The sequence below is a fragment of the Mus caroli genome, unplaced genomic scaffold, assembly GCF_978045245.1.
Source record: "Mus caroli unplaced genomic scaffold, Mus_caroli_1 scaffold_20, whole genome shotgun sequence".
Lineage (NCBI taxonomy): Eukaryota > Metazoa > Chordata > Mammalia > Rodentia > Muridae > Mus > Mus caroli.
The window spans coordinates 1,919,770-1,938,097 of record NW_028227275.1 but is presented as its reverse complement, the minus strand read 5'-3'; the positions used below and the strand labels follow the sequence as shown (position 1 = coordinate 1,938,097).

The 18,328-nt window shown below is 38.2% G+C and overlaps 1 protein-coding gene across 1 annotated transcript in view; it reads right to left on the bottom strand.

Annotated features, from left to right (window-relative positions):
* Pdzd8 (PDZ domain containing 8) overlaps positions 1–18,328 on the bottom strand; it is a 55,266-nt gene that overhangs the window by 22,441 nt on the left and 14,497 nt on the right. The window contains exon 2 of the mRNA XM_021151276.2: positions 13,983–14,105. Coding sequence (XP_021006935.1) covers positions 13,983–14,105 — 123 coding nt within the window. The remainder of the gene's footprint in view (positions 1–13,982; positions 14,106–18,328) is intronic.

The window sequence follows — 18,328 nt, the reverse complement described above, 5'->3', positions numbered from 1 at the left end:
TTAAAGAGCACAGGTAGCAATAAAATAATAAAAGAAGAATGGAAAAATGCACCATGGAAATTTGAGAAAATTATGTCCTAAGTTTGAAGACACTGATCCCCAGATCATATTCACATCTTACGAACTGGGACCATAAACTGAGAGTCCTGAATAATTTATGAGGGTAGAGAAAGAAGGTTCCTAAATTTAAATATTAAAGAATCTTTAAAAAGACTTTAAACTTAGTGCCTAATAACCTATCACCAAAAAGAAGACAGGTTAAACACATTAAGAAAATCTGTAACTTTAAAATGCTGTATTTAGAATAGTAAGAATTCTCATTCACTAAAGCGCTGCTGCCCTCATCTGCTCAGGGACTGAACTGCCTCAGGCTTTCCCAGCAAGCAGAGAAACTCTGTACCAGCTGGAGACACAGACTCTAGGCAGTGCTATTGATCAGATCAAGAGTCAAAAACCAGAAGGCAGAGCTCTTAGAAATTCTTCCTGAAATCATTCTACATTTTTCATAGTGACTTCAAAATGTTTTTAAAATAACACAATGTATAACAAAAAAATTAAGTCAAAACAGTCACATTATTAAATGTGAGATATGGGGGGGAAAACCGACAAAACTAAGTCTTGCCCTAGACTAAATTGTACTTTATTATGACAGAAAGTGTAGACTTATAAAATTAGACCCACAAAAAGCTGGCCTCTAGCTTAGTGGCAGAGTACTTGTCTAACTGGTACCGGTCCTGAGATAGGTCCCAGCACAGAGATAAAACAAACAAAACACCCCAAAGAATTAATTATTTTTATATTTCAAAGGGTACCATCACACAAATGAAACATTTCTCAGAATGAAAAAAAATATTTTCAAATGTATTTGATAGAAGCCAAATATTTAGGAGGAAGAAAAAGTTATAATATAACAAAAAACCATAAAATAACACAATTTAAAAATAGGCAAAAGGAGACAGGCTGGAGAGATGGATCAGAAATCAAGACCATTTACTGTTCTTGCAGAAGACCTGGGTTTGGTTCCCAACACTCACACAGACACTTAAAACTATTTATAGCTCCAATTGCAAAGGATCAAGTCTTCTCTGACTTTCCTGGGCACCACATGCACACGGTTGCACTTGTTATTAACCATGAAACCAATACAAACCCAAACCACTTCAAGCCCATTCACTAGACTGTCTACAATCTTTAAAAAGAAAAGGGTTAAATGTAAAATGTAACATGTTTATTAAAATGTAAAATGGTACAGTCACTTTGGAGAATAGTTTGTCAGTTGCCTAAAAAGTTAAAATATGAAGTATATCTTAGCAATTCTGCTCCAGCGGAGTATTATTTGACAACACTATGAAGTATTTACTAGAACATTCTGCAATATGGGTGAAATATAAAAGCTTGCTGTGCTGGGCGGTGGTGGCGCTCGGCCTTCGGGGGCAGAGGGAGGCGGATTTCTGAGTTCAAGGCCAGCCTGGTCTACAGAGTTCCAGGACAGCCAGGACTATACAGAGAAACCTTGTCTTGAAACAAACAAACAAACAAACAAACAAACAAAAAAGCTTGCTGAGTCAAAAAAGCCAGTCACAAATGAATATATTAATTCCACTCACATTAAATTTTTAGAATAAGTAAATGTATAGACAAAAAGCAGAATCATTATAGGAGGCTATTGTTTTGAACTGAGTTCCTTTACTCAACCCCAAAAGCACAGACTATTAAAGCAAAATGGAGTCGCCCCTGTTAAGTGCCACTTCATCCAGGCTAGAGAGATAGACCATAGGAAGTTGCTTGCTACAACCCAAGCACAAGAATTTTGAGTTTAGAGTCTCATCACTCACATAAAAAGTCAGGGGTGAAGAAGGCATGTGCCTATATCACTAGTGCTCGGGTGGGAGAAGAGGATACAGGTGGAGCTTTGGGGCTCACTGGCTCTAGATGAATTGATGAGCTCCAGGTTAAATAAGTTGAAGTAATAGAGGAAAATACCCAACATCTACCCTCCCCTCCCCACCCCCACCCTCCTCTTTACACAATGTCACATAATCAATTTGAAACTTGAAGGAAATAAATGCCCAAACAGACCAATCTGTCCTGAAAACAGATTTCAACCTATCTCTGTCAGCATAATAAGCAAATCCATTCTGCTTTAATGTTTACAGAAGAGTAACCTGGAGTTGAAGAAATGGTTCAGGGGTTAACAGTACTTGATGCCCTTCCAGAGGACCCACGTTCATTTTCCAGCACCCATATCAAATAACTCCAGCTCCAGGGGATCTATCACACTCTTTGGGCCTCCATGAAATACCAATTCTTTTGTCTCTCCTCTACCCTCTCCTTCCTACCTTCCTTCCTCTTCCCTCTCTCCCTCCCTCCTTCTCCTACACACACACACACACACACACACACTGAAAAAAGAAACAAAAAAATGTAACCTGATGTTAACTCATCAGCTTTTTTCAGTATTGTTGTCTGATCCAATTTTACAAACCCCACTGTTTGGCTGATATTCAGTGGGCATGCTCATGCATTTTATAGAACGGGGGTTAACGAATTGAAAATTAAAGCTAACTGGATCTATAACTACATTTGGCATACTTCTGTTTTCTGACAAGTGGTTACTTGGAATTAGGAAAGAGTAAAACTGGAGGAGAATGAAGATGGACTGCATAATGAGGTTATGGGAGAATGAGTAGATATATACAGCTGCTGGGGGTGGGGGCATGGGAGAACCTCTACAAAGTCCCAGAGATCTAGGATGGGGGAGGCTCCCAGAACTCAATGTGAGTGACCTTAGCCAAAATGCCCAACAGTAGGGAGATAGAACTTGAAGAGACCACTTCTAGTAGTCAGACAGGACCAGTACCCTCAGTGGAGAGATGGGGACACCAACCCACCTACAAAACTGTTCACCCAAAACTGCTTCTGTCTAAAAGAAATGCAGGGACAAAAATGGGGCAGAGACTGAACAAATGGCCAACTAGTGACCGACCCAACTTAGGATCCATTCCATGGCTGGGCACCAATTCCTGATACTATTCTTGATACCATGTTGTACTTACAGACAGGAACCTGACATGGCTGTCCTCTGAGAGGCTCTACCAGCAGTTGACTATGACAGATGCAGATACTTAGAGCCAACCATTAGACTTAAGTTGGGGACCCCTATGGAAGAGTTGGGGAAAGGATTAAAAGAACTGAAGAGGATGACAACCCCATAGGAAGACCAACAATGTCAACTAACCAGGACCCCCGGGAGCTCCCAGAGATGAAGCTACCAACCAAAGAGCATCCATGGGCTGGTCCATGGCCCCTGGCACATATGTAGCAGAGAACTGACTTGTCTGGCCTCAGTGGAAGAGGATGGGCCTAATCCTATAGACTTGATGCCTCAGGGAGGAGGGGGATGGGAGGGGGGTTGGGAATGGGGTTCTCAGAGGTGAAGAAGGGGGAAAGAACTCTGTGAGGGGGGACTGGGAGGAGGGGGGACATTTGGGATGTAAATAATTAGTAATTTAAAAAAGTATATCAAGTGAAGTTATGATGGGTATAAAATACACTAAGGGTCTGAACTGTATACTCTGAATGATAAATTGCATTTGATCTGGATTATATCTCAATAAAGCTGTTTTAAAGAAAACAAATAATAGGTAATTATAGCAACCAACTTTTCTGAGACAGGATCATAAGATGTGTCAAGTATTGAAAAGATATGTTCCATTAGTATTAAGACAAGATAAATTTCAATAAAATATAAAGTGATCTTTATCTGATATAGATTAAGACTAATTTAAAAGTACAGACCAAAATAAATGTCATAGAAAAATCATTAAAATATTGAAAGATATTACCATAAGCATTTAATATCATTCATAAAAAATAAAAATTTTAACCATTAAAGGTGCTATTTTTTCCTATTTATTAGTCTTAGAAGAGTCACAAACACAAAATAGAATTTTAACACTTAAACCAGCACCTCTTAAAAATGGACTTTGAAATTCTATGAGTAGGCTTCCATGAAGAACTAAATAAACATTTTACCATAAATATATACATAATACTATCTGTGGTGGTTTGATAATGTTTGGCCTATGGGAAGTGGCACTACTAGGAGGTGTAGCCTGTGGTCTCATTTATATGCTCAAGTATGACCTAGAACCTCTTCCTGGTTGCCTGCTGAAGAAGACAAGTCTATTCCTGGCTACCTTCAGACTAAGATGTAGAACTCTTGGCTCCTCCAGTGCCATGTCTGCCTGCATGACTCCATGCTTCTCACCTTGATGATAATGGACAGAACCACTGAAACTGTAAGCCAGCCCCAATTAAATGTAAGCCTTTATAAGAGTTGCCTTTCTTGGTCAAGGTGTCTATTCACAGTAGTGGAAATCCTAAGACACTATCCAAAGAATAAATTGTTTCTCTTTTATATATTTTTTAAGATAAATGGGCTCATATTTACGTACACATTTACTTATTTCATAAACTTTATTATAAAAAAACATTTGCACGGGGCAGTGGTGGCACACACCTTTAATCCCAGCACTTGGAAGACAGAGACAGGTGGATTTCTGTGTTCAAGGCTGGCCTGGTCTACAGAGTGAGTTCCAGGACAGCCAGGGCTACACAGAGAAACCCTGTCTCAAAAAAAAAAAAAAAAAAAAAAAGAGCACACATCCTTTCTACTAAATTTTTATCTTAGAAATGGTTTCCCCCGAATTCTTCAACGAATTAGAAAGTGCAATCTGCAAATTCATCTGGAATAACAAAAAACCTAGGATAGCAAAAACTCTTCTCAAGGATAAAAGAACCTCTGGTGGAATCACCATGCCGGACCTAAAGCTCTACTACAGAGCAATTGTGATAAAAACTGCATGGTACTGGTATAGTGACAGACAAATAGACCAATGGAATAGAATTGAAGACCCAGAAATGAACCCACACACCTACGGTCACTTGATCTTCGACAAGGGAGCTAAAAACATCCAGTGGAAGAAAGACAGCATTTTCAACAAATGGTGCTGGCACAACTGGTTGTTAACATGTAGAAGAATGCGAATCGATCCATTCCTATCTCCTTGTACTAAGGTCAAGTCTAAGTGGATCAAGGAACTTCACATAAAACCAGAGACACTGAAACTTATAGAGGAGAAAGTGGGGAAAAGCCTTGAAGATATGGGCACAGGGGAAAAATTCCTGAATAGAACAGTAATGGCTTGTGCTGTAAGATCGAGAATTGACAAGTGGGACCTCATGAAACTACAAAGCTTCTGCAAGGCTAAAGACACCATCAATAAGACAAAAAAACCACCTACAGATTGGGAAAGGATCTTCACCTATCCTAAATCAGATAAGGGACTAATATCCAATATATATAAAGAACTCAAGAAGGTGGACTCCAGAAAGTCAAATAACCCCATTAAAAAATGGGGCTCAGAACTGAACAAAGAATTCTCGCCTGAGGAATACCGAATGGCAGAGAAACACCTGAAAAAATGTTCAACATCCTTAATCATCAGGGAAATGCAAATCAAAACAACCCTGAGATTCCACCTCACACCAGTCAGAATGGCTAAGATCAAAAATTCAGGTGACAGCAGTTGCTGGCGAGGATGTGGAGAAAGAGGAACACTCCTCCATTGTTGGTGGGATTGCAAGCTTGTACAACCACTCTGGAAATCAGTCTGGCGGTTCCTCAGAAAATTGGACATAGTACTACCGGAGGATCCAGCAATACCTCTCCTGGGCATATATCCAGATGTCCCAACCGGTAAAAAGGACACATGTTCCACTATGTTCATAGCAGCCCTATTTATAATAGCCAGAAGCTGGAAAGAACCCAGATGTCCCTCAACAGAGGAATGGATACAGAAATTATGGTACATTTACACAATGGAGTACTACTCAGCTATTAAAAAGAATGAATTTATGAAATTCCTAGCCAAATGGATGGACCTGGAGGGCATCATCTTGAGTGAAGTAACACAATCACAAAAGAACTCACACAATATGTATTCACTGATAAGTGGATATTAGCCCAAAACTTAGGATACCCAAGATTTAAGATACAATTTGCTAAACGCATGAAACTCAAGAAGAATGAAGACCAAAGTGTGGACACTGTGCACCTTCTCAGAATTGGGAACAAAACACCCAGGGAAGGAGTTACAGAGACAAAGTTCGTAGCGGTGATGAAAGGATGGACCATTTAGAGACTGCCGTATCCAGGGATCCATCCCATAATCAACTTCTAAACGCTGACACCATTGCATACACTAGCAAGATTTTGCTGAAAGGACCCAAATATAGCTGTCTCTTGTGAGACGATGCTGGGGCCTAGCAAACACAGGAGTGGATGTTCACAGTCAGCTATTGGATGTATCACAGGGCTCCCAATGGAGAAGCTAGAGTAAGTACCCAAGGAGCTAAAGGGATCTGCAACCCTAATGTTGGAACAACATGATGTACTAACTAGAACCCCGGAGCTCTTGTCTCTAGCTGCATATGTATCGAAAGATGGCCTAGTCAGCCATCAATGGAAAGAGAGGCCCATTGGACTTGCAAACTTTATATGCCCCAATATAGGGGAATGCCAGGGCCAAAAGAATGGGAATGGGTGGATAGGGAAGTGGGGGGGCGCTATGGGGGACTTTTGGGATAGCATTGGAAACGTAATTGAGGAAAATATGTAATAAAAATATTAAAAAAAAAATTGCTCTTAGGGTCTTAGGCTTGTTTTAAATGAGTAACTTTCTTAAAATTTTATTTATAAAACTATTTTATAAACATTTTAAGAATCTTAATTATTAGAATCAATAAAAATGTCTTTTATTTAAAAAAAAAAAAAAAAAAAAAAAAAAGAAATGGTTTCCCATAATACGTGAAACAAAAACCAGGTAATACAATTTTAAAAGACTTTACTCACATAATTAATAAAAAGTAAAACAGGCAACTACTGGTTCTAGGAAGCTGTCAAAGAGTGGCGGCATGGCTTGACTCTAAAACTCCCCATAAAAGCAGAAAATGCAAACAGGAAACAGCAGCAAACGCATCAGCAGCTACAGCAAAACCAACGAGCACTTTATGTGAGACGCTGCAGTGGCTATAAACCAGGTACAGAGAGTGTGACAACATGCTTACAGACAATGAGAGTCAAGCCTGCTCCGACATGATTAATCTTTAAAACTTGCTAGCTTTTGTTTTTGTTTTTCAAGTCTATGAGCACTGTAATGGCTATTCTTGGTTGTTAACTACAACTGGAATGAACTACAATCCAGAATGGAGGGAACACCTGTGATCCAGATCCTGAGACTGGAAAATATAGGCATAACACATGCTTTTGATTCAGATCTTGAGGCACAGTGACCATGAAAAATTTAGGCTCAGACAAGGTAGTACACACCTTTAATCCCAAGAGACTGGGGAAAACATATCTCTAAATTCAATGCTAGCCTGGGACAGAACACTTTCTAAATCCAGGCGTGGTGGTACATACCTTTAACCTGGGCCATACCTTCTGCTGGAGGTCTAAATAAGGACAGCGGAAAAAGGACGGGTTCATTCTTCACCTGATTGCACTTACTTGCCAGCACATCTGTTGGAACCTACTTCTTCAGGATTCCAGCTTATACATAAGATCAGCTGAAATACCTGGTCTTGTGGAACTGAGCAACTACTAGATTATTAGACTTCCCATTCACAGCCATTGTTGGGCTAGTTGGACTGTAGACTCTAAGTTATACCAATATAGAGAGACATTCGATAAGTTCTGTGACTCTAGAGAACCCTGACTAATACAAGCACCATCCAACCTGACTCTAGTTCAGGACTATGGCTGCAGAAAAATAGTGGCACAGAGTAAGCCAGCAGAGAGAACTGATAAACACAGCACTTACAACATACCTTCAAGCTTGGATAGTGCCAGGAGAATTGCAAATGACTCTAAGTCTTTGTACTATGTTTTTGTGTTTATATAATAATAAAGCAAGTCTGCAACTATATGACATCTACTACCAGACTAAACAAACGAATCAAAGTGTTGATGCTGTTGAGATTCATGAAGTATAAAATGGGGGAAAAGTCAAGGAAAGGAACAATTTCATGAGGACAGACTAGAACTGGACATACCAGAGAATCCATGGCTTGCAAGTTCTTCATATTTATGTGTTACATTTACATATAGGCACTACACCATGGTGCACTGTACCCTCAAACTGTGGGTTGGGTATTCTATCAGAGAATCCATGGCTTGCAAGTTCTTCATATTTATGTGTTACATTTACATATGGGCACTATACCATGGTGCACTGTACCCTCAAACTGTGGGTTGGGTATTCTATCAGAGAATCCATGGCTTGCAAGTTCTTCATATTTATGTGTTACATTTACATATGGGCACTACACCATGGTGCACTGTACCCTCAAACTGTGGGTTGGGTATTCTATCAGAGAATCCATGGCTTGCAAGTTGTTCATATTTATGTGTTACATTTACATATGGGCACTACACCATGGTGCACTGTACCCTAACTGTGGGTTGGGTATTCTATCAGAGAATCCATGGCTTGCAAGTTGTTCATATTTATGTGTTACATTTACATATGGGCACTACACCATGGTGCACTGTACCCTCAAACTGTGGGTTGGGTATTCTATCAGAGAATCCATGGCTTGCAAGTTGTTCATATTTATGTGTTACATTTACATATGGGCACTACACCATGGTGCACTGTACCCTCAAACTGTGGGTTGGGTATTCTATCAGAGAATCCATGGCTTGCAAGTTGTTCATATTTATGTGTTACATTTACATATGGGCACTACACCATGGTGCACTGTACCCTCAAACTGTGGGTTGGGTATTCTATCAGAGAATCCATGGCTTGCAAGTTGTTCATATTTATGTGTTACATTTACATATGGGCACTACACCATGGTGCACTGTACCCTCAAACTGTGGGTTGGGTATTCTATCAGAGCACCAGGAAACTAATTCAGAAAACTGGTACCAAGAAATGGGGTTGTTGCTCTGATAAACTTGACTATGAGGTTCACAGGCCTTTGTAACTGGCTTATAGAAGGAATGTGGAGGACTTTGAAACACTGGGTTAGAAAAGCATTAGGACTCAATAAGCAGAGTAAAATGGGCCATTCTGATAGGAATCTGGAAGACCAGAATACTGAGAAAAACGTAGACATAGAAGCCCAGATCATAAGGTTTCAGAAGAGAGCAAGGATGCTGCTATCAGAGAGCAGGCCAGAGGCCATGTGTCTTAGTGTCTAGTAAAGAGTGAGGCTGCATTCTGAGAACCTGAGCCAGGCTGAAGTAAAAAGTAATGGGATATTTTGTTTGGTAGAAGAGATGTTATGACAAAGAGCATTCAGGTTGTGTCATGGCTATGCTTTCTGCTCTCATCCAAGTTTACATTTAAAAAAAAAAGGAAAAAGTGAAGCAAAACATTATAAAAAAAACATGCAATTTAGTAAAGAAGACAGCGAGTAAATGTAAAGTCATAGACAAGGCGGGTTAATACCAGCTGTAACTAGTTATTACTAGCACCATTAAAGAGAGACACTGCTCTAACTGGGACAAGAGGAAAGGTATCCATCCATCAAAGGCTCTGTCAGTGTAGTAAATGTGAAAAGAATTTAAGGGGATATACAGCTAACGAGGTTCTCTCCTTAAGGAACTGTTTTCCCCAATCAGACACAAAGGCAGTTGAACTGTGGTCCAAGGGGACCAGGCTTCATCCCAGGGGATATAAAACCTGACAGTGTGTGATCCAAGGAAAGTTGCAAGATTAAGGAGGGTGGGGAAGTATAAAACCTATACCATGGTGCCTTGCAGAGGCCAGACAATGTGTGGCAGTTAGAGTATCTGCCAAGAGGACACTGCCTGAAGATATGAAGGGGAAGCCTAAATTGTACATTCCAGGAAGTTGGAAATGCCAGAGCCATATGTCATCTGCTGAGAAAAGCTGCAGACAAGGAGTAGAGCTGGCCCAAGAGAGAAACTATATGTGTACAGGGATCAGAACTCAAAGGATGGAGCTACCTAAGCCTTTTGGAGCCCAGACAGAATAAGAGATGATCTGACCAAAGCAAGAAATGCCCAGCATATGTTTAGCGCCTGGGACTTGGTGAATTTGTGTGGGATTTTTGTATTTTCTACCTTCTTGTGTGCTGCACACATGTGAGCACACAGGTGCTTAGACTCAGGAACATGAGTGTGAAGGCTAGAGGATGATATGGATACGTCCTCTATTGTTCTTTTTTTAAAACAAACAAACCCACAAACCAGACTCTCTCACTGAACCTGAAGCTCAGTCTCAGCTGAGCCAAGGAGTCTGCAGACGCCCAGGATTTGCTTGTCTTCGCCTTGCAATGCTGGGTTTTAAGTTCATGAAGCCATTCCCAGCTTTTACGTGGTTGCTGAGGATTAAAACTCAGATCTTTTTGCTTGATTAGCAATCACTCAGAAGAAAATTTGACTTTGCACATCTAAACAGTGTTCCAAGTGTTAAAGACTAGTGGGACTTTTGAAGTTGGTCTGAATACATTTGCACAGATGACCAGGAAACTATGTAGGTCAGAAGTGGAAGATTATAGCTTAAAAGTGTACTTGAATGACAAGCTTTGTGATGATTAGTCTTTTTGACTGTTAGACTGGACAGGATTTAGAATCATCATGGAAACAAACCTCTGGCCACACCTATTCGTGAGTTCCTAGGTTAGGTTAACTGATAAGGGAAATCGAACCCTAAATATGGGTAGCACCAACCAACAGGTCAAGGGTCCTGAACAAGAACAAAAGGAGCTGAGCAGTTTTGTTCTCCTCTCTGCGTGCTCTTCCTACTGATGCAATGTGATTATTACTAACTTCACATGCCATGCTTCCTCACTGCAATGGATGTACTCTTAAACTGGGAACCAAAATCCCCCCTTCCTTCCCTAAGTTGCTTCTGTCAGGCATCCTACCACAGCAGCAAGAAAGGTAAGTGATACAGACAGTAGGGAACTGTAATTGCTGGGAAAACTTGAAGTCATGAGGCTACAATTACAAGAAATAAATGGGGGAAAGGGAGATGACTTGGGGTTGAGTGTGTCAACACCTGTGGATTTCTATGTATTATATTTAACACTGAAAACAAAATAAAACAAGAACTTTTAAAGATGTATTTTTAGATCTCTATAAAACAAAACACCCTAAAAGCTGCTGAGAAAATACAATCTGACTCAATGAAGACGTGATCTGAATCACCAGCATCACCCACCTACAGTGAGCACAGACTACCCTGTGCACTGCATCACAGACTACCCTGTGTACTGCATCACAGACTACCCTGTGTACTGCTTTGGAGCACAGAATCTAGTTAACAAAACTTTATGGCCCCCACTTTACTGGTCATATTCTTAATTTGTTGATACCCTCAATATATCCATTACAACACCCAACTCTTTCACATAACAACATGATAAATCCCTCTTAGAATTTAGAGCCAAAACCATTTTCTAGTCAACATGTATACTTTATCAGAAAATAATATGAACCTTAGAAAAATGATGACTATGTTTATGATGATAAACATATTTTGTCAATTAAGAAATAAGTTAAATTTTAAAAATTAGTGTAAACTAAGAAATTCACTAAGTTTTATTTGGTGTGGAAAAATTGATCTCGACAGAGTTGTTTTCGAGTTATTTATCTTCTTACTATAACTACACTTGAGTTTTACAACCATCTGTGACTCTGGTTCCATCGGCATTGGATGGTCTCTTCTGACTTCTGCAGGCACCAGGCACACACATGGTGCACACACATATTGCAAGCAAAACACTCATATACATAAAAAATAAATATATCTAAAAAAGTTATTTATTTCATTGGGAAAATACACTCTCAAAATCTTTTAACAGTTTGATTTAAAAAAAAAAAACCTTCATGCATGCTTTTAAATCTGAAATTACTTCAAAATAAACAGCAAAAATGTTTAAGATCTATTCACACACAACTTTTTCATTATTTCAAAATGAACAGTTTTTAAAAAATCGATAGGCAGTTGTGAGCTGCCTGACAAGAGTGCTGGAAACGAATCTCAGGAGCTGGAAAAGAACAAAGTCCTCGGCTCCACAGCTGTCTCTTCCTTCAGTCCTAACTTTTGTTTTGGTTTTCAACTTGATGCAAGGTCCGATTTCTAAAAGCTTAGCAACATTTATAAAAATACTAAGCTACAACTATAACAGTAAATTATTTTTAAAGTATCATTCAAAAGTAGGTGTGTGTGTGTGTGTGTGTGTGTGTGTGTACTACAACTCCAGCAAACCTCAGCTCATCACAGCAAGCCAATTTAGAACAACTTTACCTATATTCAAATGGTCTACAGAAACTTTTAATTGTCTTTTATTCTTTTAAGACTGTTGAATATTCTATTCACTACAAACTTTCTCATACTACTAAATAATTATGGTGAAAACTATCTTGAAAGGTGTTAGACCTTTGTATTATTTCCAAAACATAAAATTATCATTTTCTGGGCCTTCTATAAAGGGCACTTTTATTGTTCTTCTCTTTTTACCCTTCTGGTGTCACTCTGTCTAAATACCTAGCCTCGTACCTACTGTATCTGTTTTATTATACACAATGGTTCCTTTTATGATATAACAGCATATTTGGTCTCCTTTTTATTTTCAATAAGACTCTTGTCAAGACTTTCTGACAAAATAAACCTTAGCTATTAGTTATCAGAAGACTTAAGGAAATGAATTAGAAAAATTCGTATATTCATAGTTATCTATTTGCAAAGACTCAAATGTATTAGGTACAAAATATAACCCTACTACTCAAGTACTTATCTGTATCATGAGTTAGGAATAAAAATGAAAAGTTATAAGTAGTCAGTGGTATAATCAACTGTCACGGAGAAGTGAGTCTAAGGACAGACAGTGTACTGTATTTAGAACTCAAAGCAGTTATTAAGGAGGTAGTGTGAGTACTCGGACAGGCTAGTTCCAAAAAGCAGGAGACAGTGTGGGCCAAGAAAGCAGGCGGAGCTTGTCCTTTAAGATGGCTAGGCAGAAAAGTGGCAGGCTGTAGTCCAAATCCAGGCAACTGCCTATTTTATATGGGCTATCAATAATTCTACATTTTTAAGTGGTTAAAAAAATAATCAAAATACCACTTCATCACACATAAAACTTAACTGAAAGTGACCACGTTCCAGGTCAAAGCCAAGCTGGTTCATTTATGCACTGCCTGTGCCTCTGTAGTACACACCAGAGATGAGGAGACATGGCAGACAGCAGGGAAAGTTACCATGTCCGTATTTGCTACCTGGCTTTTTGGAGGATATCTTGTCAAACCCTCTCTTAGGAAGGCCAGTGTAGCTGACACACTATTATGAATTACAGGCTGAACAGAAGGGAGTGAAAAAGAAGATGGATAAACAGACACTCATAGGTCAGTGGAAGATCTGGATGCCGTCCTGGGAGCAAAAGGGAAGCCACTGAGATTTAAGAAGTAGAGTGACGGCTAAATTGCCTTTTAAAGGTCATTCTGCCTGTTAATTTAGGCAAGAAATGAACACTGTGAACTACAGTGGTAAAATATTGAGCCTAGGAAAGACCACTTCCAAACAGTGTTCATAGTCTGATTTAGTCACTTAATGAGCATTTTTAATAATCATAACTCAAAAAACTACTATGCTAGGAATGCTCTCCAATAGGCAAAGTTAAGATAAAATGTCAGCACAGCACTATTCATCTAAAAAGTTGAGAATTATTGCAAAAATAAATGCTTCCAAGTGACTTTCTAAATATGATTTATTTTTGCAAACTGGAAAAGACTGCTTTCATTAAATTTATGTATAAAGTATTTATAGGTAAAAATAATATAACATAAACTAACATTAGAGCAGAATAAACATAAACAGTCCTTAATATATTTCTATCATACTTTCTTGGCCACATAAGTAAAGAGAGAACAAAGAACATACCTGCTACATTCTAACAATGTAACTTTAAGCCGGCCTTCAGTAAGTGCCCATTGTTGAATATGGATAAGTTCTTCATCTTCTTCAAATCCTTGCAAGGCTTGGTATGGAAAAAACGGCTTAAACCTGATAAAAGTAAAGATAAGTCTAAATTTCTGAATAATAATCATAGTTTAAACTGAATACCTACCTGTTTAACAAAAGACTCAAAACATTTAATAATGTGTTTGCTCTACAAAACTGAAGCTTAGCACAGCTGGAAGGTATTTATTGACAAGCCCAGGACACTTAGAATACAGAAAAGGGAAACCCAGAGGATCCAGAAGGCCCTCAGCTTTGGATGCAGACAGATTCTTTGGACCAGATGAGAAGCATCTCCTACAGTACCTGATCAAAATTTAGAAAGGACTGTCAGTGGACACAAAATGATAGTGATTAGTAAACAATAATGATAATAACACAAACAGCAGCAAAGATAACTACTGAGGCTATTATTTGTTAGCAATGGGAATTAATTAAGAAAACTCATATAAAGCAATTCCCATTGCTAACAAATAATCAGTAGTTAGCTTTACTGCTGTTTCAAAGTTCTCACGTGAGGAGACAGTAGAAGGACAAGAATTGAGAGAGAAAGTGTTTATTTAAGGGGTGGAGGATGGGGAGCTGGGAGAGAGTAAATCAAAACTAAGCATGTATGAAAATGTCATTTAAAAAATCCTGTCTCAAAAACAAACAAAGCAGATATAAACACTGGGGTAGGAAAAACCAGTATCCAAGAATTACTAGACTGCATTAACTTGAAATGTCTTCTTTCTACCCAAAAAAATTACAAAAATTCAAACAAACATGAAAATATGATCCACACAGCATGAAAATGATGATAATAATAATAATAATTAAAAAAACCAAACTGCTCTTGAGAGTGAACAGACTATAGATGTCATCAACTTAAAGCAGTGATATATTGGAAAAAGGCAAAAAGATGATAAGAAAAGATATTAGTTAAATCACCTATCTTATAAGGTTAAACAGTAGATAACATTAGAGTCAATATTAAAAATAGTTGTTACACTACTCAGCAACATGGAAGCAACACCATAATCAAGCATACAGCTAACACTTACCTTGTATGATAACTTACTCTCTATAGTAACTATATGAATGGATAGGTATATAATTAGCACTCATTGTAGATAGGTGAGGAAACTGAGACACAAATCAGTTCAATAACTTGCTCAAGGGAAATGCACACAGCGAGAAAGTAGTAGAGCCAAGATCTAGAAGTATAGCTGTAGAACCTATGGCCTTAACCTTAGAAGCAGCTAAAAAGAGAAACTGTTACAAATGGTCACTCCTACACCTTGAGACTTGGGGCAGCCAAGTAATTTTCATAAAACCTTTCTGTTTATGCTGTAGCCCAATGGTAAAAGTAAGTCGTGGGTTAAATTCTCAGCACCTAATTAAACCCTCTGCTTAATTTTTAATTTTTATGCATTAACTAAAATGAAGATAAGAGCAAATGCAATAGGATATAAAAACTGCTGGACAGCCGGGCGTGGTGGCGCACGCCTTTAATCCCAGCACTCGGGAGGCAGAGGCAGGCGGATTTCTGAGTTCGAGGCCAGCCTGGTCTACAAAGTGAGTGCCAGGACAGCCAGGGCTACACAGAGAAACCCTGTCTCGAAAAACCAAAAAAAAAAAAAAAAAAAAAAAAAAAAAACTGCTGGAATAGACTTAATTAGAAAAATCTCTATTAATTCTAAAAAGGCATTCAGTCTATGACTCAACAATCCTAGTCCAAGCAGTATCGAATAGAAATGTACATCATGAAAAGATAAGTGTAAAACCATTCACAACAGCACTAAGCAATTGTCCATCATTATCCTACTAAGGCTTACTTGTACAGTGGAATAGTATACAGAAAATAAAATGAAAAAAACTACAGCCATATGCATAAACACTTAATCAAAAAAGCTAGACCAAAAAAAAAAAAAAAAAAAAGCACACATAATATGATTCAATAAAGTTGAGAAATAGGACAAAAAGTGTGAAAGATCAGAAATCAGGAAAATAGTTACTTTTAGGCCAAGCAGAATGAATAGATGCCATATGACATGTTTCTCTGTGTGTGTGCACTTACTTGTGTGTTCTGCTGTGCAGGTACACATATGTGTGGACGTCAGAGAAACCTTGGGCGTCATCCTCAGTGATTATCCACCTCCTCTGAGGGAGTGTCTCCTAACACCTTGAAGTTACTAAGTATGCTTCCCTGGCTGGACAGACCCAAAGATCCTCGTGTCCCCAGCACCGAGAGCACAAGCACACCATCGTCCCCAGCATAGCTATGTGCATTTAGGGGAACTGAATTCAGGCCCCCATTCTACTTTTACAACTGCTCATCTTGTCAATATTCTGAGCTAAACTGTTACAATTACAAACTTTTCATATAGTGAGTTAAATCTTCAATTAATGTTTAAGGACAAGAAACAAGTTTGGTTTTTAAATGTGTGTTACGTTAGTATATTAAGTATATATTAAAATGTATAATTAAAATTTTATACCTACAGAAGCTAAACCTCCTCATATTGGATGACAGCATTTTCTGTAACATTAAAATATGTTTTTACTCTAAGATGTCTTTTAAAGATTGTTCTGTGAAACACCCTGAATGCCAGCTGGTGACATCTCCATCACATGGCAGCAGGAAAACTGTTTGCAAACACTGTGATCCTTAGAAAAGGGTTTACTACAAACCCAGTATAAAAATATGCTGAGGTCTAGAGCTACTCGACTTTAATCAGCTTGTGAGTTCTTTTCTGGATGATAAATTTACTAGTTTTTAGCCCAGTAAAAGGCAAACTAACAATTAATACAGAGCAAGAATTCTACCTCTAGAAATATACAGGCAAGGTGGATGGAGGATTTGCCAAAGAGGCAAAGTATTATGAAAAGAACACAAAATTTAAAGCAACATAAATAGGTAGCACTCTCAACTCCATTATGTAAAAAAAAAAAGTTATGATTTCAGTAAGGTTTTTCATCCCCTGTTTCTTGTTTAAAAGTCAGGTAGGTTGTATTCTTTGTGAAATGAAGTTTTGTTTTGTTTTTGTTTCTTCTTTTTAATGCCAGCACTTTCTAAACTGCAAGGTATCATAAATGTTACCTGCTAAAGAAAGAATTCTTCAAGTGTTTATGTCACCTCTGAAGTACCTGTCCTCACTGTTTAAAAGTATGTTCCATATTTATAAAGGACACATGGTCTGTCTTCTACACCCATATACTGAGATCTCAGTGCATGACTGTAAGAAAGCACACTTTAAAAGCAACATTTTCTTACTAAATGATAACCAAAATTACTATGAACACTATCAGTCAACAAACAGGAGAGATGTTAAAACCTTAAACGTTATCTGTGGTAACCTCCTTATTTTCTCAGGGAAGCAAAGGCACTGAGAAATAAAATGGCCTGCCTACACAACTAGCTCATTAGAACTATTATCACAACAACTCGGCCTGTCCCACTTCTTATCCAGCTAGCATTTATGTGGGAGGCATTGTTCTAGGAGCTTTGTCTATATTATTAACTTATTTAACTCTTAAACACACGTGACAGCATTTCTTCCTTTTATTTTTAACTGGTTAAAAACATAGCAAGTATTATGTGTAACACTCAATTCAAAGAGTATCATGAAGATAACAAAAACACTTCCAAATACTTATTCTATCCAACAGTATATGTGAATGTACAAGTATCCTATAATATAAAGGAGAGAACAGAGATACAGCCAGTAAAAGCAGGAGTCTCACTCACACCCACGGCTAGTTCTTCTTTCAAAATAAAGCTCTATTTGAACCTGAAGATCTTGCCCATCTTAGGTGGCTTTGGCAAAAGCTGTTAGACTAGTGTGTTAACAAAATAATATGTACTCTACCTTTAACATACTCTTAGGGTAGGTATCTGGGAAGTAGAGGGTAAGAATCAAGAAGGAACAAAAGACAAGGAGAAAACTTAAGATATAACTCAGATATCTTTTATTGGGGTTAATGATCTCATGTCAGCTTCATTCGAATGAAGAATAGTTCTCTACTCATAGCTGGCCCCTACTCCCTGCTAATACATTCCATATCTATTTTAATGCCCATAATTTCTTCCTTTGTAGAACTTTGAATTCCTTTGCTCAGATTTTCTATGATTTCCCCATGACTTTCTGGTTTTCGTTTTTTTGGGTTTTTTTTTTGTTTGTTTGTTTGTTTGTTTGTTTTAAATAAGGCAATTTAAAGTAGTATTGTTTACTTGGTCTCAGACTTTGGCTTTAATACTTATTAGGTTTGAGACCATTCAGGCAAGT